The sequence below is a fragment of the Diaporthe citri genome, assembly GCF_014595645.1.
Source record: "Diaporthe citri strain NFHF-8-4 chromosome Unknown scaffold_8, whole genome shotgun sequence".
Taxonomy (NCBI): domain Eukaryota; kingdom Fungi; phylum Ascomycota; class Sordariomycetes; order Diaporthales; family Diaporthaceae; genus Diaporthe; species Diaporthe citri.
This window is the reverse complement of record NW_025064853.1, coordinates 2,571,577-2,599,506: the sequence shown is the minus strand read 5'-3', so window position 1 is coordinate 2,599,506 and position 27,930 is coordinate 2,571,577. Positions and strand designations below refer to the sequence as shown.

The 27,930-nt window shown below is 34.0% G+C and overlaps 4 protein-coding genes across 4 annotated transcripts; 2 read left to right on the top strand and 2 right to left on the bottom strand.

The window, feature by feature from the left end:
- Positions 1 to 3,177: 3,177 nt before the first annotated feature.
- Positions 3,178 to 3,726, top strand: INS49_015037 (uncharacterized protein; the record flags this gene model as incomplete). Its single annotated transcript, XM_043175724.1, has 1 exon — positions 3,178 to 3,726. The coding sequence occupies one exon, from the start codon at positions 3,178 to 3,180 to the stop codon at positions 3,724 to 3,726; it is 549 nt and encodes a 182-aa protein (XP_043020681.1).
- Positions 3,727 to 4,346: 620 nt separating this feature from the next.
- On the bottom strand, positions 4,347 to 5,618 carry INS49_015036 (uncharacterized protein; the record flags this gene model as incomplete). Its single annotated transcript, XM_043175723.1, has 1 exon — positions 4,347 to 5,618. One exon carries the CDS (start codon positions 5,616 to 5,618, stop codon positions 4,347 to 4,349), a length of 1,272 nt encoding a protein of 423 aa, XP_043020680.1.
- Positions 5,619 to 6,947: 1,329 nt separating this feature from the next.
- INS49_015035 (uncharacterized protein) lies at positions 6,948 to 10,073 on the bottom strand (the record flags this gene model as incomplete). Its single annotated transcript, XM_043175722.1, has 1 exon — positions 6,948 to 10,073. One exon carries the CDS (start codon positions 10,071 to 10,073, stop codon positions 6,948 to 6,950), a length of 3,126 nt encoding a protein of 1,041 aa, XP_043020679.1.
- An 888-nt stretch (positions 10,074 to 10,961) lies between these two features.
- INS49_015034 (uncharacterized protein) lies at positions 10,962 to 11,561 on the top strand (the record flags this gene model as incomplete). Its single annotated transcript, XM_043175721.1, has 1 exon — positions 10,962 to 11,561. The coding sequence occupies one exon, from the start codon at positions 10,962 to 10,964 to the stop codon at positions 11,559 to 11,561; it is 600 nt and encodes a 199-aa protein (XP_043020678.1).
- Positions 11,562 to 27,930: the final 16,369 nt, after the last annotated feature.

Genomic DNA, 27,930 nt, shown 5'->3' with positions numbered 1-27,930 from the left:
CAGCGATGTCGTGACCCGGACGGCGCACAAGTATTAATTCTCCCCGCGCACTGCCACCACCCCCGAGTCTGATGAGTAATGGATTGTTCAGTGGGCATGTCACCGTCTTTCGGGCCAGGAAGGGCCTCGCAAGGTGTCCTCGTTATTGACCCAGCTTGAGCAATCTCTCCATTTCATTGCAGGTACATCAGACGCCCACCCACCTCGAACCCTTCCCCCCCACACACCATTAACTGCGTAGACTAATCAAGCCTCAAAGCACGGCTATGTAGAAGTAGTCGCCGGGCGTGGACTGCACGTGAGGACGCCATTTTGGGGACATATTCCCTTCCCAACAGCCCAAGCCACACCACTCCCCCTCGGCCGAGCAGCCCGAAAGGTATCCCACTTGCGAAGCCTCCTCTGTCCTTGCCGCGCACACGAGACGCAGGATACTGAGGCATCCTGATATCAGGCCCTGGCTATCGCCGAGTGGTGGTCTGTGCGCCGGTCATGACGCAGCCTCACAGCCCACAAGCATACCTAGGCGGCGGAAGACCGTAGTCATTGCGCGGATTACCGTACTTGTACTGTCCAGAGGATACAATGGCGATCATTCAATCAACAAACAGGAGCAATGACGTGTCTTCTGTAGGGCAATCAGCCCGGGAGAGGGGCAGCCGGGTTCGAGAGCCCTGGCCTCCTCTCCCCGGAGCAGGGGCCCATCGCAGCAACCGTCCCACAAGCAGTGCGACCCTGCACGACGATCGAGATGAGCAGCCAAGTCGACAGGGGCTATTGCGTGCGTGTCCCGCATCTGTCACAATATAGACTAACCGCAGGATTGCTAAATTCTATGCCAGCACGATTTCATTTGGGGTCTTTGTGACAGATCAGATAGAGTGGCAGATCAGATCTACTTGTGATACTTTTGGACCAGATCTGGGCATGCACTCATGTCCAAGTCTCCCCGATCCAGATCGTATCCGTATCCACAACTCAATCGTTCTGAGCAAAATAGGAACCCCCCCACCCATCACGAGACCCTGGCCGTCTACAAATTTGTGGAGTATGCCTACACTAGCAAGCACGTGAATGTGCATGCCATCAACGGGTGTGGCGATCATTACTTTTGATTGTCTATCTGGGATACCGGTTTGACAGCAGCGACCCTGCGACGTTCTCGGTGATGGGCACCGTGGTGAGGGTGACCAATAACTTTGAAAGGCATCCATCCGTACAATTCAGCACATTGACAGTTTCAGCCGGTCAACATGATGCTAGTCTCGAGGTCTGTCGTGGGCACCTCGAGCTAATAGCAAATTGTATGGACCAAACCTGTATCCAGATATTTGGCCCGCATTAGGCCCAAGGAGACGTGCAGGGGCAGACATCAGGGCGACGTCCACCAAAAAGAGGTTCAGATATCAAGCCACCCTCTGGTATTAATATATTACCGGTATGTCTATTGTGTACATTACGCACTGTTTCCTCGTATTATCGACCCAAGCGGGCCAAAAAGTGCATATATCAAAGGCATGACCTTGAGAGCACGTTCAGTATTCACTTCAGAGATGGTTGATCAGTTGCTTCAGGTACCATGATCCGGAATAGAAGCAGAGTCATTCTTTACTGCCATGTGCAGTCCGGAAAGGTTAGCACATGTATTTGTGAGTGGAGCCGCACTTTACTCCCAAACTGGCTCAGTCTGCGATCATGCATAAGCATGGCTGCCCAGTAGTCAGCAAGACAACAAATGAGCTTTAGCAACCAAGGGATTCGAGGATAGATGGTTGTTTTAGTTACAGTTATATCCGTTTCCTGACAATGATTTTGTATAGGGACTTCCCACTGGAAAGTCTAGGCAGGGTACATGCTGGGACGAACAAAGTCTTGCTGTTGTGGAAACACTCGTTCTGCTTTCCGCGGGCTCACCTTCAGACTAGTTGCGGACGTCAACGATTCCTGATGTATTCAAAATTAAAAGGACAAATCGAATTGAGGCAGGTGCTTGCTGATCAACCAAGGCAGGCTGCTGAAACGGAGTACGTATGCCAGGGCGGTCGATAAATGCGCCAACACACGCAAGAGTAGGTTTATATCTGTGGGCTTTAGTCACAATATCCGAGAGTCATCTACTCAACGGTTTGAGGATCCAATGACCACGGCTCGGGAAACACAAAGTGATGTCAATGCTTGTGGTTCGGTCACACAAAGCTCTGGGGGCCACGAGTGCGATGGGGACGAGACGCACTCCGACGAGACTCGATGCGCACCTATTTTCCATTTGGAAAAAAAATTAACAATTGCAAGCCAACTGTTACCATTGTCCTGGATTAGTTCCTAAGAACTTGATGCCAGAACGATTACGTACTCCATTTACCCTCAGTTCCGTGGGTCTCAGTAAGTCTCCTGTCTCGAATCAAATACCCACATGGCCTTATATTATCCAGCTGTCATGGGATTGTAACAGTAACATACTGCTCTCGTTCCACACGTGGTAAGACAACTGCCTCCTCCGATGAGGTACAGCGCATTTCAGGTATTTGGCGCCACTAGTCTCTTGCTGACGCATTTAACTTATGAAAACTTATCTCGACGATCATGTTGAATATCATGAGGCCAAATCCTCGGGGACAGAGCGTAATGCCGCCAGGCTACGTTGGGATGGTCAGTGGGCTGAGCTCTTGTGTATGTTTATGAAGCCACATGGAGTGTCCATGAGACACAAGACGAACGGCGCGGTCTGGGCACCCACCTAAGTAGATAGCCATGGACGGAATACCGCTGCCAGCGTTGCGGTTGTCGTCAGAGTAAAGACGGGGTGCGGTGCACCAATGCGCACACATACCGGCGGGGCTTGGACGAGTCTGCCAGCCTCGTTCCGTGAGCCGCGTCTGAAAACGCCACGACCTTAGGGGCGGGATTGAAGCGCGGTGTTGTCAGTCCTTGGGAAGGTAGTTCGAATGGGCTGTGCAGATAGGTAGGTGATGTTCAAATTTGTACACCAGTGGCGGCTCAAACGGTCCACAAGGTCTATGTAATCACACCGTTGATGCGTCGAACATGACGTAATTTTCAGATCCCATGTTGGACATTTCCCTGCCCATGCGTACTACATGATAGTTTCGAGAAGGTACCCAGAGATCACTCATTGCTCTCTCTCACACCACATCAACCCTCGGGACCGGAATTACGATGCCCTCAACCACGGCGCCCGCCGCCCTTTGCGCACTTCGCGTGAGCAAGCACGTGGTCCCCTCGCATGGCCTTCTGCCAAACAGTTCCATCCTGCACAAACCACTCCTCATCTACCATTCCGTGTTCGCCAAGCCATCCGCCTCGGCAATAGAATCGCACCTGAGCTCGGTGGGCGTCGTCGTGCCCCAGTGGCGCTACTCCATGTATGCCACCAGCCACTTCCACAGCAATACGCATGAAGTCCTCTGTGTCTGCTCCGGGCGCGCAAGGCTGTGTTTCGGGGGGGAAGACAACCCGGGGAGGGTCGAGCCCGTCGTCCAGGCCGGAGACGTCATCGTCTTGGCTGCTGGGATGGCCCATCGGCTGCTGGATGACACTAGTACCGCCTCGAGGTTTGAGATGGTCGGCTCTTACCCGAAAGGCTGCGACTGGGACATGTGCTACGGGAGGGAGGGAGAAGAGAGACAAGTAGACGCCATAAGAAACGTGCCATGGTTCGACAGAGACCCCATCTATGGCGACCAAGGCCCGGTGCTTGATGTTTAGGTCACCAACACGACCACTGTACGAGAATCCGGGTGATTTGTGGGATTGGCATGTGGCAAAGGAACGAATGCTTTTCATGTACGCGTACAGGCCGACAGTCGAGAAACAACAACCGAAGAGACTGGCGTTGACGTTTTGAAAGCTAGCATGTGTGGGTTCCAGGTCGCGACCACCTAGGCAACAATCTCCACCGAAGCAATCCTATTCCCCGGCAAGGACAGACCAAATGGGCCTTGATGAAAGACTGTTCCTCAAAGATATCACCCGCAGTCCCCACAACCCGCACAAACCAGACGAACTAGATCGGTCCGTAAACTAAACTGGGTCCTCCCTTCTGGTCTTTAGGCATCATCCTCGAGCGAGATCAACAGGCGCGAAGCCAAGTATTGTACAATAGCCCAACAACACAAATCTGCAGAAATTCAACGAGCGTCCAGGGGCATGTATGCCATTGCCCCATATCTTAGCCTCGCCGGCTCGTCCAATATCGTGGACCACCACTGCTTCCCGTTTCCAAGTCGCCTGTCCTCAATTCCGTTGTCGACTCGGTATCGTCATTAATGGGCCCTTCTGACCCTTCCCCATTGCAGCTGATGTGCTAACAACATGGCCCCCAATCATCAGAAGCGGAATTGCTGCTTCCGGAGTGCCTTCATCCACTCGAACTTGTTCTCGGGTGGCAGGCCCTTGGTGGCTACTGGCTCAGCGTACACCCTGCCTTCAGCATCCTCATAATGGTGAGTCATCTGAAAGTGGGTTTCGAAGTGTGTCTTGCACACCTCCTCAAGCTTGTGCTGCTCAGCCTGCTCGGGCGACATGGTGAGGGTGCGGTGGAAGCGCAGAGCACGCTTGGGGTCTGCCCTCTCCTCGCCTCTGGGCTTCTGTCCCTTTCGGTGGCTGGCTCGGTATTTCTGGCGCTCGTATGCCTTCTCTGCCTCCTTCTCGGACTTGCTCATATACGACTCCTTAATTCGCTTCACAATTCCCTTCAGGAAGGCCTCCATGATCTTTCTGTCGTTCAGAACCCGGGAGAGCTCCTCTCTGGCGCTGAGGCCTGAGTTGTCCGATTTCAAGGAGTCAGTGGATGAAATGTTGTCGGAAACGCCAGTGGTTGGCGCCATCTGACTCTCTGGAAGCACAGGCGAGGGTGGAGGGCTGGATTTATCCGAGGGAGGGGGTGTAGGAATCTCAGTAAGCCAGTGACCGCTTCCAGACAGCTCTGGAGAACGATGCTCACCGAGAGGATCGGTCTCGTCCTCGCCGTCAGACCAGTCACTGCCCTGCAGATCCCAGTGAGAGGAGTCGTCGTAATCGTCATCGGTGTATTCGTAGTCGCAGTCGGATGCCGACGAAGATGCGGAGGCAGAGGTGGATGAGTCGGTTGGTTCTTCTCCGCCGGGGGTCTCTTGGATTGTCCAGATTGCTGCCTCTGAAAATGCATTGTCGTCTTGCACGACCCAGCTTGGCGAATCTGCGCCTGCCGCCTGGTGCTGATTTCTGTAGTAATCATCCCTCATGGTTTGCCAGGTCGCCAATGCTTGGGCCCTAATTTGGGCAACCGGATGATGATGGCTGCGAAGGCCGACCACCGTGATGGGCTCTAGGTCACCACGACGGTATGGTTCGACGTCCTCGTTGCTGGACTCGGGGCTCTGGTCTTCGCCTGGCTTGGGCGGGTCGAGGCCGAACTGCATGTAGATCTGGTTGGCACCTTCACGGTCGATCCGCTGCAGCAGTTTCTTCTCGTGCTGAGCAATGAATCCGAGGTGCTTCTTGTTTGTGTCTCGTACGATTTTGAGCGCTTGGATGGATGGAGAGGGGCTGACCCTGCCGTCTACTTCCACGCGAGGCCTGAACCAGAACCGAGCCTCGACCTGCAGAGGAACATACATCTTGGGGGAATCGTTTCGGGGGATCAGGGGGTAGAAACGGTAGTGGATTGGGGCAAGCAGAGGGCATAGAAGAAGAAAGAGTGATGTTCAGCAGCAGAGGTAGCCTCTCCCTTAATTACTGGGTCAAGGAAGGAGGCAGCGATACTGGCCCGGATGAGCTGTGCTGCACTGCACTGCACTGCGTTGGTATGTCTTCGACTCTGTTGGGGGTGCTGGGCCCAGGTTCGTTGACTGCAAACCGGAAAAGGGGCAGCGCGAGGAAGTGAAGCCGGGATGAAGCTGGCCAGGACGTGATGAAAGGTGTCGTGGGTTGAACAAGTGCGAGCGTTTTGCAGGTGATTGAAAGCCCTTGTTGCGGTGACAAGGCATGTGGATGCTACTGAGAATACTTTGAAGGGAGGGAGAAGGGAAGAGGGCAGAGGATGGAGGATAGAGATGCCGAGGGCTGAGAGGTTCTGGGACGGTGATTGGAGACTTCCGGCCCCAAGCCGAAGTGTGACTGTCTGCCGTGTGATTCAGAGCTGTGGATGGATTGATTTGTCTGAATAGACTTCGCAAGAGTCTGACTGTCGTCCCTGTGCCTGCTCTTCAGGCTGCCTGGTGGCTCAGCAGACAATGGCAGTGTCAATGGATAGAGCAATGACGCTGTGAAGGTGCGGTCCACGTGCCTTCCCTATTGTGCCTTCGATGTTGCTGCCTCCCTGTTGATGCTTTCACGAGATCGAAGACACGTCACGTCGTGCTTGTGTCAAGCATGTGTCGAATATCTGTCCCATGCCGAGAGACCTGAGCAATACTTAGGTGGTCAATGGACAATGGTCAGCAGTCAGTAGCCAGTGCCGGCTCTTCCACAGAGAAGCAAAGCAAGAGCAATGACACGACGTTGTGACAGGCAAAAGAACACTAGAGCACCAGGACGCCCCCGGGGGAAAGTGTGGTCCTTTGTGAATCAGTCAACAGCAAGCTGCCAGGCGTTTCCTCTCAAGCACAATGGTGTCAGTGATGGCCTGTTCGGGCTCCAACACACACACACACACACACAGAGTACGGGCTATTGCCAGGCTCCTTTGACCTGGGGGGAAGTCCAGGTGTCGTGGATGCCGTGCCGCGCTATGTTTGTGACTGGACCATACCACGCAAACTGGAAAAGTGACGGCCTGTTGTGGCCTGACAGGGCAGTGTCACATGAGCGAACTGATCATGGACGCCTTGATCAAGGGGTATCAACTTGCATTCATTCATATACTTATCTGATATCTGTGGAGCTCCCTCATCGCAGTGTCCATGTGTCTCCTGCCATCCATACAGAAGACCACCCAACCACGTCATCTAGTGGCCCTCCCTCCTACGCAGGAACAGCTCCACAACAGTCTTTTGCTTCTCCTCCAGCACCCTGCGCTCCTTATCCCTGAGCGGCGTTTCCGTCCGACAGGCAACAGGCCCGAAGATCTGTGCTACTCTACGTTCCCTGGCCTTCCGCCTTTCCAGCGACGCAACAGCCTCTACCACTGGCGTTGCCGCCGCTCCAGACGAAGCACCCCCAGTCATACTGCGCCGGAGGCTCATCGATCTGCGGCTCAGCGCTCCTCCGATGGCACCCATACCGCCGCCGCCGCCCGCCTGATGGCTGGACCCAGCAGCACTGAGCGCATCGACCTCGCTCTTCTTCAGCGGTGCCAGTTCACCAATGACTTTTGCAAGGGTAGTGGTCAAGAACACAAAGCAAATATTGTGGTTGGGTGCGGTCATGAGGATGTCGAGGATGTTAGACTTGTCGTCTTCGGTGGAATCATGAGATGAGCCTTTTGCAGCCGTCCCCTGTCCAAGCGCCCGTATGGGCGCCTGTTCGACCTTGGCCCATAGAGACGGATTTAAGATGCCGTCCGTCAGGCCCTGTAGGAATAGAAGTAGAGCTTTTGCCACGGCCTCTAGCCGCTGGCAGGGGTCTGCCTCGGGAGGGAATGCGTCGGCGATCGGCTGATCTTTGTCCAGGGCCTCGATGACGCTGGAGACAAGGCCCGCACGAGGCCGCGCGACAGGGTCCTCGAACGGCCACCCTGGCTTGTCCCTGGGCACGTTGTAGGCTTCAAGCATCTCCTCCTCTGCCAACGTCCGGTCCGTCAGCATCTCAACTGCATCGACCAGCTTGAACAGCTCCTTCGGTGCAGACCGATGGACATCAAGGGCGGGGGGAATGGCGCTTGGACTTGCCCGCCCTTTCTCGCGAGCCAAGGAAGTAACAAATGCCCGGACCCCGCCGTCAGGAACCCGTATGAGCTCGTCAATCGACCTGCCAACGCAGGTAGGGGCCCAGGTAGCCCGGACTGGCAAGAAGTGGTCTCTGCCTTGCGCGACTCGAAGCACAACCACCTCCTCCAGCTTCCCTCGGCCCTCGTTCAGCATTCTGGCCTGCGACACCTTATCGATGCACAGCCCCAGCGTGGCATTCACCGTCTCGCCTGGCTCCAGAATCACGTCCTTTCCAACATCCTCGGGATTGCCTCCGTTGGTATCGTCGCCCGACAGTGTTTGGTCGAGCGAGGACGTGAGCCAGTGGGCCAGATCTGCCCCGTCACCCTCTGTGCCTCCACCACTTGGCCTCTCAACGAAGCTGATCGTGGCCGGAACCCCTCCAGTGTTTGCTATCGTGAAGTAGGCGGCCTGCCTCTGCATGAAGCTGATCTGGCCGAAATCAACCAGGTCGTGGCCGGATTCCTGTCCTTCCCTGACGATGGTGATGGATGGACGGCCTTCGTTCTCGGCGCGGTCCAGCTCCCGGGCCACTTGAGCGTAGATGTCGGCCTTGAGTTCTGGAATGACTGCATCAAATTCGAGCTCAAAGACAGCCACAAGAGGCTTATGGTCGGAGGATGTTATTCGTTGGTGGGTGGTATAAAGGTTCAAATTGACCCGGTCCAGGGCATCCGCTACAACCGCGTCCGCGGCCGTATCGTCACCATCCTCATCATACTCATCATAATCCAAACCGGGCTTTCCAGCAGGTGCCGTGTCACCGTCGCTTTCAGGGTCGTAGTCAAACAAAACCTCGTCATCGTCCCCAGCATGATCAATACCGCGAGACGTCATCTCCTCGTCTCGTTTCCGCGCTTCTTCTTCCTCCTTGAGCTTCCTCTCGTACTCTTGTTTGTCTCTTTTGGTCCGGTACATGATCCGATCGCACCAGCTGGGAGCTCTCTTCTTCTCGCTAGAATCAAACAGACCGACTGTGCCCACGTCGTACTTGTAGGATGGCAAAAAGGTGATTGGGCCTTCGTGCCAGCCGTCGTAAAATAATTTGCCCTCCTTTCTGACCCGCAGAAGCTGGTCATGTGGCAGTAACGAGTCTAAAGTCGCCTGGAGAGATGCAGGGTCTTCGTGAGGGTCCGGATCGAAGTCATCAGGGTCGGGGAGGGACAAGGACTCGTCATCACTGCTCTGCTCGGTCGAACGGGTCCTCCCAGAAGCATCGTCTGTCTGGTCATCGCTACTGTCGGAAGTCCTCGTCACAATGATTGCCTCCTCACCGTCCAGGTCCTGTGATTTGGGTCTGCCCACGTCATACTCGCCCTTCGAGTGGAGCGTCAGCAACCGGCGGATGTCGTCACCGGGTATGCCATCCAGCCTAAAGTTCAAGTCGCCGAACCAGAAAGCAAAGTCCTCATTCCCAATTCTGTCCTCGTCGTCTTGCTCGTCGCTCCCGGGAATGATCACAGGGTCAAAACGGGTCCTGTCCAGAATGGTCCTGGCGTCCCAACAGCGGCGTTCGACGGTGGCAGGGTCGTTGCCACTGGACAGGTGCGAATTAACAAAGACGATTCTGGTGGTCTCCCCGAGGACAATGCGGGCTGCCGTCGCGCCTTTGTTCCCAAACCAGCCGCCAACGCCCGTTCCGACAGCCTTGGTGCTGATGTTCGCAATACAAGGCGCCAACCCAGGAGAGGCGTACATCAGAAGGAGGAGCCCGGACATTTGCTCTGAGCCAACGAACTGATAGCCCTCCGGGAGGGCAGCCTCAAGAGCCAGCCGCCACTTGTCGGTGGGGTTCGTGTCCGAGTAGACATACTGGGTTACGGGGTTGAGAGTAACGACTTCCTGCAGGCCTAAAATATAAAGGTCGATCTTGTCCCCTCCCAGCACACGCGTTGAGCCCGAGGATTGGTTTGTGGTGCCCTCTGAGTCCTGTGCCTCCACGGCGGGACTGTGAGGGAGGCCAGGGGAGGCCAAATTGCCGTCAATGCCCTTGCCATCAATAAACCAAGCTGCCAGGTCTTTGTCTGTGCCAGGGCAGGCGGCAACATTCCAGGAGCCAACCTTGAGCTTTATGCGACGAGGCCTGGTGTACTCGGCGCGGCGCGCGTAGACGGCGCGGCTCAGGGACTGGGGGGTCGATAGCACGAGGTCGGCAGGGTCGGTGGTTTCGGACATGGAGTGTGCGTGGCCTGCTGAGGATGGCATGTCGTGAGGCTTGGGAAGGGGCGTGATTGGAGGTTTTGCCTGTGATGATTCCAGGTGAGCAAGACGGAGGGAGCATCGGCGGCCGAGGAAGGCAGAGAGCCCGAGGAGGAGGAGAAGGGGAAAAGGGCAGGGCTGACATGCGGCAAAGCATCGAGAAGCTTCCCGGCGCTTATCTCTGGCAATGACGTGGAGGAGGAGGACGAGGAGAGTCGAGACACAGCCTGCTCAAGGCTAGTACATCCTCGAGGAAGAAGAGCGCCAAACACGAGGCGAGGTCGAAGTATGTGAGGTCTTGTCGTGTCGTGTTGGGAGAAAACTGATAATTTCACCAAATAAATAAACGCTGAATGGCTAAAGCAGATGCTCGAGTTTTAAACTGGTCGAGGCTTGCAGTGCGGTGCTGCTGGGCACATGGTTGATCCTGCCATTCAACCAGGACACGAGGAAGCGAACGTCACAAGGGCGGCCTCGACGACAGATAGCTAGCTCTCCTGCCTGCCCCGCGTGCGAGTGTGTGTGGACTGGCCCCGGGTAGACCCCACCAACTCTATTGTTTACCACCAACGTCATCCGCCCACCATCCACCACCGTCCTGTCGGCCTCAAGTCGACAAGGTCGAGGCCGCCGAGATAGTCAAGGCACCCGGTCATAATACGTTGTTCTTGTGCGTGCCTGCAGCAACCCCACGTCTCGACAGCTTCGAAGCGTGCCTCGTTTGGAACACCATCGCATTCTTTCACAACTTGCGGCCGTCGACAAGGTCAAGTCGAGGTCCCCAAAAAGCCACCATCATTCATTCGACCTTCAACGACGAAAATCCTCCAACCAACCAACCCTGTTCATCCCCCATCCACACCTTCCACACCTTTCACACCACCCACGTCCATCATGGGCCCCTCGACACCTCGCAGACCGCAAAAGCAGCGGAATCATCCTAGCAGCGGAGCTGGCGGCCGTCCGCCAAACAACGCCCCCACCGACTACGAGTCCGATGCCTTCTATCCCGAAGCTGCTGCTCAGCTGCAACCACCCATACCGCAACAGCCCATCGCGACCCAGAACCAGAGAGAGCACACCATCGACGAGATAAACCTCACCGTCCTCAAGCGCTACGTCCCCACAATCCAGGACTATACCGCAATGGCACACAACGCCACCCTCTTCACGTGGAAAATCGAGACGGGTGGCTGGGAGGAGACCGGCGTCAAAGGCCCTTTCTTTGTCTGCAACCAGGAGCAGCGGTTATCTACCACCGGTCGCTTCATCCCCCGCGCCTGCGCCTTCATCTTGAATCGCAGTAGCCCCGAGAATGCCGTCTTTGACCTGGCAACTATCGCAGAATGCGAGTTACTCGAGGGTCAGCTCCTCTCTACAATAACCGATAGCGGCCAAGGCTGGGGCTTCTTCATGGATATGGGAAAGGCGCAGGAGACCTGGGATGCTTTTAGAAAGCTGTGGCACACTGTGCGAGCTGCAGGGCAGGGCTGAAATACAAACTATCCACGTAGTTTAATACAACCAGCCTATTTTATTACAGCTTTAAAATAAAGTTTAAGAAAAAACTATTGTAATAAAGTTATAAAAATTAATTATAAAGTAATATTAATTATTTAATAATAAATTAAAATAAAATTAATATTATATATATATATATATATTATTAATAAATAATATATATTAATAAATAATATATTTTTATATTATTTATTAGGCTGCGTGGCGTACTGGTTATGCATTTAGCTTTTCTCTATGGAGAGCGTAGGTTTGAACCTTGCCGCGGCCGCCGAGACCTTTTTTGGGAATTTTCTCCTTGACTATGCTATGGCGAATCGCGGCCTGCCCATTTGCAACCCCCCTAGCTAAAAGGGGCTTATGTTTAAGGCCTTAAAAATCCTACTAAAGCTAATAAAAATACGTACTTAAAGAAAGCCCTAAGCCCTTAAAACTTTAAGCTAACAGTGCCTTAAAATATATCTTATAATAAGGCTTTTTTATAAGAAACCTTTAAATTAATTAATAAATAAGCCTTATTATAAGCTTTAATTAGCTTTATTAAAAACCTTATATTAATAAAGATAGCTTTATAACCTTATATTAAAGTAGCTATGGCTTTTAATAAGGAAGTAATAACTTTTTATTAAATAATTATAAGGAATTTGCTTATAAAAAGCAGCCCTTATTAAGATTAAGATTAAAAGAAAGGATTATTAAGAGAGAAAAGTAAGGAAGGGCTTTATAAATCTTAAAAGAGGTTAAGAGAAAAGCTTTTAATTAAAGGAATTAAAAGGTATATTAATTTTTATTTAGCTTTAAGGCATGGTTTTTTTAATATAAGTGAATTTGCAAAGGGATTGCATGTTAATTAGCAAGCTTTATATATATATATATATATATATATTATAGCTTTATATAAATAAAATATTATTATTATATTATTTATTAACTTTAATATAATTTATTATTAAATAATTAATATTACTTTATTTAATTTTATTAATTTAAAGTAAGTAATATAAGTATAATATAATTAAAAGTTATTAAAATTTATATAAAATAACTTTTTTTAATATTAATTATATTTTAATATTTTATATTAATTTTATTTTAATTAACTTATTTAAATATTTAATATATTAAAATTTATTAAATATAATATATATTTTTTATTTTATAAATATATAATTTAATTTTAAAATTAAATTTAATTATTTTTATAATTATTAAAAAGCTTTTTATAAGAATTTAAAAATTATTAAAAATTAATTTAAGCTTTTTATAATATAATAATTATTATATATATTAATAAATATAAATAAATTAAATTAATTTAACTTAATAATTAAAAATAAATAATTATTATTAAATATATTATTATAAATAAATTATAAATTTTTTAATTTATAAATAATTAAATTATTAAGCTTATTTTTAATAAATAAATTAAGTTAAAAAAATTAATTATTAAATATTAATTATAAATAATTATAAAAGCTATATATTATATTTATTTTACTTATTTTAATTATTTAATATTATATTATATTTATTTTAAATATATATATATAATAATAAAATTAATTTTTTATTTAAGCTTTAATTAATTATATTATTAAGTTTAATTTTTTTTATATTTAAAATAACTTATAATAAAACTTTTATAATAAAAAGTATTAAGTTTACATTTTAAAAAATTAAAATTATCCTTTATATTATAGGTTAACTTTATATTTTTAAAGTTTAAAGTGCTTAAATAAGGTTAATATTTAAAGTATAAAAAAAGAAATTTACTTTTTATTTATACTTACATTAAAGCTTATTTTTATATAAGCTTAAAGCTTATTAATTAATTATATTAAGCAAAGTTTAAATTATAATATATTTTTCTTTTTTAAGTTTTTATAATAAGCTTAAAAAGATAATTATTTAATAAAAAATAAAGGATATTATAATTTAATTATAAATTAAATATTATTATTTATTTAATTATTTAATTATACTTTAACGCTTTTTAAATATATTAAAGGCCTAGCTTATTTTTTATAATTAATATGCCTTTAATCTTTATAATTTAATATATTAAATAATAATAAAATTATTTAAATATAAGTTAGCTATTAAGTTAATAATATTTTTATAATGTCTTAATATAAATTATTTATATATACTTTTTTATTTAAAGCTTTAAAATTATAAAATTATTATATATTTTATAATTAATTAATATTTAATATATTAATAATTTACTTTCTTAATAAGATTTTCCATAAGGCTAAATATATCTTATAATATTATATTAATTAATATATAATTAATATGCTTTAAGCCTTGGTTAATATTAAGCTAATTATATTTTAAGCTTTACCTTATAAGAAAATTTTTACATTTCCTTAAGTAAATTCCTTCCTCTTATTAACCTTAATTAATAAAAGTTATATCTTTATTTTTTTATAATAATTAAAATAATTATATTTATTATAATTAAGCTAATTATTTATAAAATATTTAATTTTATTTATTAAAATTATTATAATATTAATATTTATTATTTTATTATTTTAAGGTTAAGCATTCTCCTTTTTTATTATAATATTAAAAATGCTTTTATATTATTATAAAGTAAAATAAAAAGCTTTAAATATTTTTAGCAATTTTTTAAAATTAAGCTAAGCTTTTATTATAAAGATTAAATTATTAATTATTAATAATATTTTATATTTATTTAATTAACTTTAAATTTGTAATTAATTATATTAAAAAAAATTTGTTTTTTATAATATTATTATAATATAATTAACTTAAACTTGATATATTTTTATATAAAAATGTTTTTAAATATTTTTAAAATAAATTTAATTATTCCTTAAATATTTTTATAAACTTAATATAAAAAAATTAATTATAAAGGTTTTTAATTAATTAAATATATATTAAAAATTAAGCTCCTTTAATATTAATTACTTTTTTATTTATTAAAAATTTAACCTTTATTTTTATTAATTAAATTATTAAGTATTTTTAAAATAAAAGTTTCTTAAAATAAAAAAGAGCTTAATAAGCTATTATTATTTTTTTTAAGTTTTATTATATTAAGTTTTATATAATTACTTTATAAGTTTATAATATAAAAAAACTTTAAATATATATTATAAGCTAACCTTATGCTTTTAAAGTTAAAAATATTTAAATAAGGTTAATATTTAAAGTATAAAGAAAGAAGTTTACTTTTTATTTATATTTATGTTAAAGCTTATTTTTATAAGGTTAAAGCTTGCTAATTAATTATAATAAGCAAAGCTTAAATTATAATACTTTAAAACCTTAATTTTATAATTTTTAAGCTTAATATTTACTTATAAATTTTAAAATAAATCTTTTTTACTTTTTTTAAAAATTAAACGTTTTAAATATTATTAAATGCTTAATAAATTATTTAATAATTAAGTTTTATTAAAAATAAAATATTTATTATTAAAATGATTATTAATTAAATAATAAAACATATATAAATAATAATATATAAGCTTATTAATTTAAAAAATTTAATTTATATTTTTTATTAATTAATATTATATATATAAAGAATAAAGATAATAATAATTAATTATTATATATGTAATTAATTTAATTATATGTTATGAGCTCGGCCCTAAAGGGGCTGCAAGCTGGCTAGCGCTTTTTTCCATAAGCTATAATGCAGCAACCTTTTAACTAAGCCAAAAGGTATGTAATAATCCAAGCTCCCTTAAATTATTTAGCTACACTATATAAGGCTTGGGCAATAGCCCAAGCTTATTATATAGCCCCTTCCCCTAAAACCCTCTTAATATAATAATATAATTACCCTTAAGGCTTACTTATAATATTGCCTTTTTAAGCTAAGGTTCTTCTTTATAAAAGAAGTGCCTATATATTGCAGCAAATATAACTTAAACCTTTAACCCTAAAGCTTGGATTATTTATTATAAGCTTAGCCCTAAAGGGGCTGCAAGCTAGTTAGCGCCTTTTCTCATAAGTTGCAATGCAGCAACCTTTTAATTAAGCCAAAAGGTACGTAATAATCCAAGCTCCCTTGGATTATCTAGCCACACTATATAAGGCTTAAGCAATAGCCCAAGCCCATTACATTATAATAATTAAATATAAGTTATAATAAAGTTATAACTTATATTTATTTAAATATAAACTAGTTAAAATAATTTATATATTATTATATATAATTATTAATTAATAATTAATTATTATTAATTAATAATAATTATTAATAAAATTAATTTAAATTATATACTTTTAAATTTATATATATTATATATATATATATATATATTATAAGCATATTATACTTATATATATATTTTTTATATTAAGAGTTTTATATATATATATATATATATATATATATATATGCTTTAAAATTATATTTTTTTTCCTTTAAAATATTACTTAATTAATTAAATTACTTAATTAATATAAATATTTTATTTTTTAAATAATTATAAGGAATTAAGTATTTTATATTTATTATTTTAATAAGTTAAGTATAAGTATTTAAATATAAATATGCTTAAATATTTTAAGTGCTTAAATTGCTTAAATCGCTTAATTAAATTCTTTAATTATTAATACTACTAGATTCAACCAATGGTGAATATACCGTGGTTGGACGGTTCCATGGTGAATTCACCATAAATTTACCAGGGAATGGTAATTTACTGGTAATTTATTGTGAATTTACGGTAAATGCCTAAGGCACTAAGATTTATGAATAAAAACCAGCCCTTACCATTTATTAGCTTAAAAAATAAAATAATAATTAAGCAATTATTACGTTAATTATTAAAATTAATTATATTTATAAGGATTTTATTATAAGATATATATAAAATTTAATAATTAAGAGTTTTATTGCCTTTATTAACTAAAAATCATGGCTAATAACCTAAACATTAAAACCTTTACGTCCTTTTTAGCAAAAGCAATTAATTAAAATAACTAAAATTATAAATTTAAACTATAAATTATTGCATATTAACTTAAATCACATATTTATAAAAAGATACCGCTCCTTCTTATACTTAAAATGCTAAATATACATTATAAAAAATATATAAAGAAATTATATATATAGCAAAATATTTAATTACAAATAATATAAGGTAAGGAAAAAAATAAAGAAACTATTTAAGAGAAAAGATAAGGTGCTTAAATAATAAGCAATTTAATTAAAAATAAAGTTAAACTCTTTAATTAAAACTTAGCTTGGTTTAAATAACTTAAAGTAATTTAAGAAAAATAACAAAAAAAAGTGGATAAGTTTACTTAGTAAATATTTTAAATAATATTAAGAATTTATAAAACAATATATTATTAACTTAAAGATTTATTATAAAAATAGCATAAAAATCTTTAAAAATAATGCACTTAAATTATAAAAAACAAAATAAAATAATTTCACTAAGCATATAAGAAAGTCCTCCGTTTACTAAGATTAGCTAAGGATATTTATACATAAATTAATTAATAAAAAGAGATAATATTTAAGGGGATTAAGAAGAACCTCTTAAAAACTTAACATGTTATAATATAGTTCCCAAACTTTTTATAAGCAATTAAAGAAATTATACTTATATAGGCAACTTCCTATAAATAAGCATAAAAATAAGTAAAAGTAAATAAAAGCCTTAAATATTATAAAGTAAAATAAAATTTTTATTAAAAGTTAAAAAGCCATTATAATTTATAAAAGGGTAAAATTATAAAAGGAGCCTTTATAATTACTTATAATAGCTTAAATAGCTATAATAATAAAAATAAGGATGCCTATATTATTAAAAATCCAAAAGCCTTATAGCAAGATATAAATAAATTCTATAAAAAGAAGTATAAATAAGCTTCTTTAGGAAAATCCTTAAAGGTAAAGTAATATACTATATATAAATACCTTTATGCCCTTATTAAATACTTTTATATATTTTTTAAAAAGGCCTATAAAAACTAAAAGCTAAATAAGAAAATTTAATAAATAATACAATATATACTTAATAATAAAGCTAACCTTTAAGCTAAAATTTAAGCCCTCCGCAGGCTAAAATCTAAATTTAAGTCCCGGATTTTAAAGCCAATTAAGAAAAAGCCAATATAAAAGGTTAATAATTAACTACCAAGGTATTATATAGTTAGTATTAAGGTTAGGAAAGCTTTTATTATAAATGCTATGGGAAAAAACCCTTTAAAGCACTTAATAATACTAAACTTAGCAAATATAATTTTAATTACTAATAATAAGCAACGGCTAATAAATTTACGGCTAGCTACCTATAATAACTATATTTTTATAAATAACTATTAATTATTAATTACTATATATAAAATAATGCTAATAAAAACTAATAATTTCATTTTATATCTTAAGAATATCACTTTATATTTATAAATTTTAATTATTCTTATTTTTTTAAAGTAACTTTTAAAAAAGGGTATATTTTAAGATAATAAGCATAAACTAATTACCTTTTAATAATATAATAAGATAATTCTTTATTAACTTATAAATATTTATAATTAATATATTATTAAATACCATCCTAATAATACCTTAAGCTTCTTTAATATATAAAAAAAGAAATATATAATTTATATTTAAAAAAAACCATTTATAAGCAAAGCCATTCTTTAGCATAAAAAACTTAGCTATTTAAAATTAAAAGCACTTAAATACTTAGTAAATTTATCTTAAGGGGTATGCATTTATAAATTAATTATAGTGAAATGCAAAGCGTACGCCCTTGCTAAGATTATATAATAAATTCATTAAAAACCAAGGGAGATTTATAAATAAAAAGGCAAAAAGATTGCATTAAACTTTTGTAATTATAAAGAAGGAATTCATAGCTATATATTATAATTCTTACTTATATATAAAGTTTTTAGCTATATATAAGATTATTACCTTATAAGCTAAGATAGCAATAGCTTACTTTATATTTTTAAGTTTTTTTGTAAAATAATAAAATAATAATATAAAATTAAGATTAAAGTTATTAAATATAATGGGGAAATTTTTAGCTATAAACAAGCTATTAAAAACTTCCTTAAATTTAAATATGTTAAATTAAAGCCCTTAATATTAAATATCTAAGTATAAAATTATTACAACCCTAGCTTTCTAAGAGCGGTTTGCCACGGATCGCTGCTTAACTCAAAGGGGTTAGGGCCTAATCACATAAGCACTAGCTTAAATAAAACTTTATAACCTATCCTAAATTTTATTTTATAGCTTTTTAAGCTATATCTTATTAATAAAGCCTATGCTTATATAAGGATAAAGCCTATATATAGCTAATAAACTATTAATTACTTGCTTAATATCCACCTGCCTAAACCTGCCCGCTTATTATCATAACACTATATAGCTTTTATCCTTTTAAACATTAATAATATGCTTAAACGCCTTAATTCACCCTTAAGCATTAACTTTTCAAAGGAATTAATACGCTATATTGCAAAATATACCCTTAACTAAATGCTATATTTACAAAATATTAACTAATATGCCTTTACTTTAAAGGAGGAGGTCTTTTCCTTTTAAATTAAGATCTTAAATCATAATATTATAATTACCTCTTTACGCTTTAATACCTTTATTAATAAAGGAGTAATTTATTATTAAAAGGGCTTATATAAAACTATATAAAAAAAGATTATATAACTTAAACTTAAAAAGTCCCGCCTCTTAAATGCCGCTATTCTTGCTATATGCACACTTAATATTAAACCCACCCTTACTAAAACCCGCCCTATTAATCTTTTAATAAATACTATATTAAAAGCATTTCTATTTATTTTTACCCTAAGTTTAAGTTTTACTTAGCTTAATAAAAAGCTACTTAACTTAAAAGAGTTTAATAAAACTTAAAAAAACCTTTAGCGCTTTACTTAATAAATTTATATAAAAATAATTACTAATAAAGATTAATTTCTATTTATAATTACTTACTTAACTTATATAGCGGAATGCCTTATAAGGAAAGCATATAAGTTAATTTTACTTAAAATTACTTATAAAATCCCTTAATTTATTAATTATTTAAAGCTACTTAAGTACTTAAAAGATATCTTTAAAAACCTTAACTTAATTTAAAATGCTTAAAACTAAATATATTCTTAAATGCAAAAGAACTTTAATTTTAATACCTTTTTATTTAAATTTTAATAATTAGCCTTAAAAGGAAAAATAGCTAAGAAAGCCTTAACCCCTTTATTACTTTAAAGCATTTCCCATAAGCTTTAAAATATACTCTTTTATAACCTTACCTTATCTTAAAATTATTATAAATTTATTTAATACCTTTAAATATTAAATAATCGCTATTATTAATATTAATAGTAAGTTTTATGCATTTAAAATTTAACTTAACGCCCTATTATACTCCTTATTAAGCCTGCTATTACTACCTTTATTACTCTTACCTTAAAATTACTTATATAATAAGCTTTAATTAAAAACCCTATCTTTATAAACTTAAGTTCTTAACGTTGCAGCAATAATTATAAAAAGCATTGTAAATATTATTAATGCAACTCTTTTAATTACTTTATAGCTTAATGCTCTTAATTAAATACTTGCTAATTTTATTTATATAGCTTTCATCTTACTTTCTTAATACTATCCTTACTCCCTTGCTTATTTACTTATATTATATTTTATTTTCCTATTTATAAATAAAACAACTTCCTTGCCTAAAGCTTAATAAATAATACAAGCCTAAGATAAGTTACCCTTAAGCTTTAGCAAAGCATTACTTTTAAATTTTTATCGCTATTATTACTATTAAATTAATTATTAAGAATAAGCAAAATTAGCACTTAAACATACTTATACTACTTATATACTTAATATTAAAAGAAAAGGAAATACTAACCTATGCCTTAATTAATATTAAAATTAAAAAAAAAGCTTTTATTAATAAGGAATAGGCTTAAGCTTAAGGAATTTCCTTATTATCCTTAAAGAAATCGTTTAACTTAAAAGTAATTAATAAATATAGCTTAAAAGAAACCATATTTTATTATACTTACTTACCTTATTAAATTAAGAATTATTATTAAAAGAATATAATAATGTTTATTATATAATTAGCTTACTACCCTATTATATTAAAATTACTATAATTAAAATAATATAATTTAATTATTTACTTTACTACTTATATAATTATATTTAATAATAAATATTACTAAAGAAATTGCAACTTACTTAAGAAGCCCTTTAAGATAAAGGCTTTATAAAATATTTTAAAAATTAGCCATTCTTACCAATCCTTATCTTACCTTAATATCCTTTAAAAATATAAGCCTTACTAAATTATTTTAAAGATAGCTACCGCTTATGCTTAAAAAAATAGCTATTACTTATTTTTAATAACCCTAAAGTAAATTAATAAAATATTTAAAATTAAGTTTAATGCTATTTATTAAAAGAATTTAAACTAACTTAAGACACTACTTAATAAACTTTAAAAGTTTTTAAATATCTTCTTACCTAAGGAAGCTAAAAAGCTACCTTTATATCGCCCTTATAATTATTATATTTAACTTATAAATAAAAAAATGCCTTTATTTAGCCCATTATATGCTATATCTTATAATAAACTTATTACCTTAAAAAAATAACTAAATAAGAATTTATAAAAAGGTTTTATTTATCTTAATTCTTCCTACATTATATTACTTATTTTATTTATATTTAAGCTTAAAGAAGGCCTTTAGTTTTATATAAATTATTATACCTTAAATAATATTACTATTAAAGATTAATACTTACTGCCCTTAATTAAGGAGTTTTTAAATAACCTAAAAAAAATAAAATATTTCTTAAAGATTAATATTATTATTACCTTTAATAACTTATAAATATATAAAAAGGAAGAATATTTAACTACTTTTTATATTTATTTTAAATTATTTAAAACCTTAATAATACCATTTAAACTTACTAAAGCATTATTAACCTTTTAAAGATTTATAAATAATACCCTAAGGCCATACCTAAATATATTTTATATTACTTACCTTAATAATATCTTAATTTATAGCCACATTTAATTAAAATATAAGAAGCACCTATAATTAATTCTAACGGCCCTATAAAAAGCTAGGCTATATGCTAAGCTAAAGAAATGTAAATTCTTTATAAAAGAAATAACCTTCTTAGGTTTAATTATAAGTATATATAATATTTAAATAAATTTAAAAAAGGTTAAGATTATTATTAATTAAAGAATCCCAACCTACCTAATTAATATGCAAGCCTTTATAAGGTTTAGCAACTTTTATTAATGTTTTATTTATAACTTTTTAAAGATAATATTACCACTAATTTGCTTAATAAAGAAAAGAATATAATTTAACTTTAACTCTTCTTATAAAGAAGCTTTTAATACTTTAAAAATAGCTTTTATAAAGGCCCTTATATTAGCTTATTTTAACTAAAAAAAGAAGATTATTTTAAAAATTAATACATTTAACTTTATCTTTATTAAAATATTATCTTAATATAAAAATAATAAAATTCTGCAATTTATTACCTTTTTCTTTAAAAAGCACTTAGCAATTAAATATAATTACAAGATTTATAATAAAGAACTATTAGCCATTATTTGCTATTTTAAAGAATAGCGCCCTAAGCTAAAGGGGGCCCTATCTTTTATTAAGGTTATTATAAATTATAAAAACTTAAAATACTTTATAATAATAAAGCTACTTAATTATTATTAAGCCTATTAAGCTAAATTCTTATTTTAATTTAATTTTTAAATTATTTATTAATTAAATAAATATAATATTATGTTATGGGCTAGCCTTGGGTCGTCTGCCGTAAGGTGTCCGAATGGGGTTTATATTTAAAGTGCAAAGGAAAAGGTTTACTCCCTATCTGCACCCGCGCTAAAGCCTATTCTTATAAAGCCAAAGCTTACTAACTAATTACAATAAGCAAAGCCTAAACCATAATATATTCTCCTTCTTTAAATCTTTATAACGGGCCTTAAAAAGCAGCTATATAATAAAAAATAAAGGATACTATAATTTAATTATAAATTAAATATTACTCTTTGCCTAGCTATTTAATTACACCCTAATACCTCTTAACTATGCTAAAAACTTAACCCATTATCCATAATTAACACGCCCTAATCCTTATACTTTAATGTATTAACCAAAGCAAGCTAATAAAAAATAATTATTTAAGCATAAGCTAGCGGCTAAGCTAATGGCATTTTTATAATCCTTTAATATAAGCCTTTTATATAAGCTCCCTTACTTAAAACCTTAAAACTATAAATTTATTATATAATTTATAATTAATTAATGCTTAATTATAAGCAATTTACTTTATTAATAAAAATTTCTTAAATTTTAAGTATTTTTATAAGGCTAAATTAGCTAATATATAGCTAATTTACTTTAAGTTTAAGCTAACGCTAAGCTAGCATTACTTTTAAGCCCTACCCTATAAAAAAAATTTTACACTCCCTTAAATAAACTCCTTTCCCTTGCTAATCTTAATTAATAAAAGCTATATCCTTATTTTTTCATAATAATTAAGATAATTATGCTTATAATAATTAAATTAGCTATATATAAAATACTTAACTTTACTTATTAAAATCATTATAATATTAATATTTATTACTTTGCTATTTTAAGGTTAAATATTATCTTTTTTTATTATAGCGCTAAAAATATCTTTATATTATTATAAGGTAAAGCAAAAGACTTTAAATATATTTAGTTATTCCTTATAATTAAATTAAGCTTTTATTATAAAGATTAAGCTATTAATTATTAATAATATTTTATATTTATTTAGCTAACTTTAAGTCTTTATTATATAAGCTAATTAATTAAACTAAGCAAGAAATTTTATTATTCCCTCCTTATAACGTTATTGCAATATAACTAAGCTAAGCCTAACATACCTTTGCTTAAAAGGGTCCCTAAGCACAAGGCAAATCTTCTTTAAAAAGCTCTCTAGCTACCCCTTAAATATCTTTATAAAACTAACATAAAGTAAAAAGTAATTATAGAAAGTTCTTAGCTAATTAAATATATAAAAGAATTAAGCCTCTTTAATATTAATTACCTTCCTATTTATTATAAACTTAGCCCTTATCTTTATTAGCTAAGTTGCTAAGTATTCTTAAAATAAAAGTTCCTTTAAATAAGAAAGGGCTTAATAAGCTGCTATTATTCTTTCTAAGTCTTACTATATTAAGTTTTATATAATTACATTATAAGTTTATAATGTAAAAAGACTTTAAATATATATTATAGGTTAGCCTTAGGTTATTTATTATAAGGTATTTAAATAAAGTTTATATTTAAAGTGCAAAGGAGAAGATTTACTTCCTGTCTATATTTGCACCAAAGCCTATTCTTATAGGGCCAAAGCCTATTAACTAATCACAATGGGCAAAGCTCAAACCATAACATATTAAACTAAATGCATTAATTAGAAAGTTAAAGGATTTCCCTTAAGAAAGGAATAAGAGATTATAGCATTAAAGCTAAATAATGCTAAAGAAAGAAAACTTAAACCTTATGCTATTGCTTAATTAACTTACCGTAAATCAAGCTATAATTACCTTACTAACGAAAAAAACTATTCATTTTTTAGCCACTACTTATTATCATACTAAACTTACTTACCTACCTTAAAATAAAAAAATATTTATATTATTTAAAAAAGGTTATTTTAAAAACTTAATTTCTTACTTTATCTTAAAGGCTTTAAAAAAAGGCTTTCTATATTATTTATTATTAACCTTAACTAAATGCAAAGATTAAAATAGCTACCTATATTATAAAAACTGCTTATATATGCTTAATTTACTTAAGTTAAAAGCTAAACTCTTAAATTTCTGCTATACTTTTTTAATTATTAATTACCTTAGGTTTGCAAGAATATATAAGATCCTAAATTAAGAATATTACTAACCTTAAATGCTACGTTTTATATAGCGGTAAGTTATAAACTATTATTAATATTACTGCGTAAAGCTAAATAAAAAGGGCTATTAAGGCTTGCTTAAATTATTACCTATGCTTAAATATGCTTAAAAAACATTTTAATAAACTTTATTATATATTTATTTATTAATTAAGGCTATAATGTTATTATAATTATTATTAATTACCTTATAAAAATAAGGTACTTTATTCCTTATAAGGAAACTTATAATTTTAAAAAAGCTACTTATTTATTTATTAAGTATGCCTAGAAATTATATAACCTGCTTATAATGATTATATTTAATTAAGAACCTTAATTTATATTTAAATTTTGAAAATACCTTACTTATTGCCTAAAGATCTTTATTATATTATTTACTGCTTATTATCTTAAGATTAATAAATAAATTAAATAAATAAATACTATCTTAAAATAATATTTACATTTATATATAACTTATCTTTAAAATAATTAATTTAATTAGCTGCCGCTAATTAAATTTATATTAAACGATATTATCTTTAAAATTATTATCATTATTTTATTCTTTAAAAACTATAAGTTTTATCTTTAGCTAGGATTTAAACTTATCCTGCTTATTAAAAGACTTACTACTTATAATATTAAGAAATTTATAACTTAAATGCAAAAAGTTACTAAATATATAAAAAGTAAAATGCTTGCTACCTAAGCTTGCTATAAAAAATAGGCTAATTAAAAACATTACCTTATTTACTAATATTAAGTTAGCTAAGAAGTTTAGCTTAATGCCTATAATATTAAAACCTTATGCCCTGCTAAGAAGTTAAATTAAAAGAATTGCAATTTATTTTAAATTAAGAAAATTATAAGCCCTTAAGCTTATTACTTAACCCTACTTAAATTAATAAAGATTTACCTTATTTTTTATATTAACTTATTGCAACTTATTACTAATAATTCACTACTTATCTAAAGAAATAAATCTTTATTACTTATTAAAGTAAATAAATTATAAAAGTAAGAAGTTAAAAAGATCTTAAATTTTTATTAAAATCGCTATAATTAAGGCCGCCCTTATTTAAAGTATATAATTAAGTAAATTAAATATAATAAACCTAAAGAAGTGCCTACTTTGCATTTAAAGAATACTTAGGAAGTTATATATAATTTTTATAAGAAATATCTTTATAAGCTTAGCCCTTAAATTAACCTCTTAGGAATTTAGTTTTAAAAAGGGGGGTATTATTATAGCCTTGGCTTCTTAAGAGCGGTTTGCTGCAAATTGCCACTTAATTTAAAGGGGTTAAGGCCTAATTATATAAGCATTAACTTAAATAAAACTTTATAACTTATCTTAAATTTTATTTTATAGCTCTTTAAGCTATATTTTATTAATAAAGCCTATGCTTATATAAGGATAAAGCTTATATATAGCTAATAAATTATTAACTGCCTGCTTAACGTTTACCTACCTAAACTTGCTTGCTTGCTATTGTAATAAAAATAATAGTATTAAGCGCTTAAGGGGTATAATTAAGGAAAAAATGCATATAATGTAAATAAGTTTAAGGCTATTATACTTATTATAGCTAGAAATTAGAAAAGCAATAATATATTTTAATAATTAAATATTAATATATAATTTGCAATAAAAAACACCTTATTTTAAATTTTATAAAGCAATTATAATTTATATGAGGATTTTATAATTAAATTTAAAACTAAATCAAGCTTACCTATATATCTTTAAATATAAGGCTTATATTATAATATTTAATACTTAATTAAGAAAGAATAAATATTAATAATTAAAACCATAAGTATAAATAAGCTACTTAATTAGCTATTCTTTATTAAATATTTACTAAATATAAATTCCCTTTATTAAAAAGATTATTAATATAAAAAATATAATCTTTAATAAATATAAATAATTTAATAAAAACTAAAAAGAATTTAAGGATAAACTTTTTATTATAAATATTAAACATTTTATAAAATAAATAAAAAACTATGCCCTTTATAAATAAAATAAAATATTAAACTTTAAAGGAAAGGATTTCTTTAAGGATAACTTCTTAAAAAATACTTTAAAAAAGGATTGGTTTGCATTAAATCGCAAAGGAAGCATTAATAAAAAGATAAAGGCCTTAAAAAGAAATATAAAGGATGCTTAAGAAAGGCGGTTTATAGCGGATTAATAAGATAGCGCTTATATAAATGGAAAATTTAAATTGCTTCTTATACTTTTGCAAACTCCCTTATTAGCGCTCCTAGCTTACGCTATTTAAATAAAATTAATAAAAGAAATTCTATCCTATAATAAATTTATTATAAATATATTATAATAAGCTGCATTTATAATTAACATTAAAGCTACCTTAATAGCAATATTTAATAAAAAAACGCTAAATAAAATATAAATTAAGAAATGCTTATATTAAGAGATAAAACTATAAAGAAGCAGCTTTTTAAAATCATTATAATAGCATAAAGATCTTAAAAACCACCCTTTTAAACATTTATTTAAATAAATAAAAGCTAATTATTTATAAAGTGATAAAGAAATAAGATTATAAATTAAAATTAAGAAGAAAGACCCTTAAGCAGCCAAAAAACAAATCCTTAATTATATATAGGTTTATATTTATAAGTTTAATAAGCATAAATAATTTAAAAAGTGCAAAACTTAGCTAATTATTTAAGGAAATTAATAAATAAAAGGGCAAATATAAAATACCTATGCAGCTACTTTAGCAAAATAATCCTTTTATATACTTATAATAATTATAGCAAAGTTTAACTTAAAGCTTATATAGCATAACGTTGCAAATGCCTTTATATACGCTCCTATTAATTAAAATATATTTATATAAATACTATATAAATATTAATAAAGAAAAACCATTTTACTATTAAATAAAGCACTTTATAACCTTTAAATCTTATCATTATTATAGCAAAAAGAATTTATAAAGATATTAACTTAATATAAATATAGCTAAGTATTATATAAGCTATGCTATTATATTAAAAATAACGTTTTAATCTTCTTTTATATAAACAATATTATTATTATATATTAAAAAAATTGCTAAAACTAAGTAAATAAGCTAATAAAGTAACTTTAAGAAAAGTATAAAATTATTAAAGGACACCCCATTTAATAATTCCTTAAAATAAAAATTATTTAAAACCGTATAAATTAATAAATCTAGCTAGCCCAAACCATATACATTAAGAAAATTATTAAATTAACTAATAAAATAAATATTTCCTATAAGGTTCTTATAACTCTTAAAGAATTATTACCGCATATCATTGCTGCTATAAAAGTTAAAGTTTACTTTTATTAAAAGAAAATTA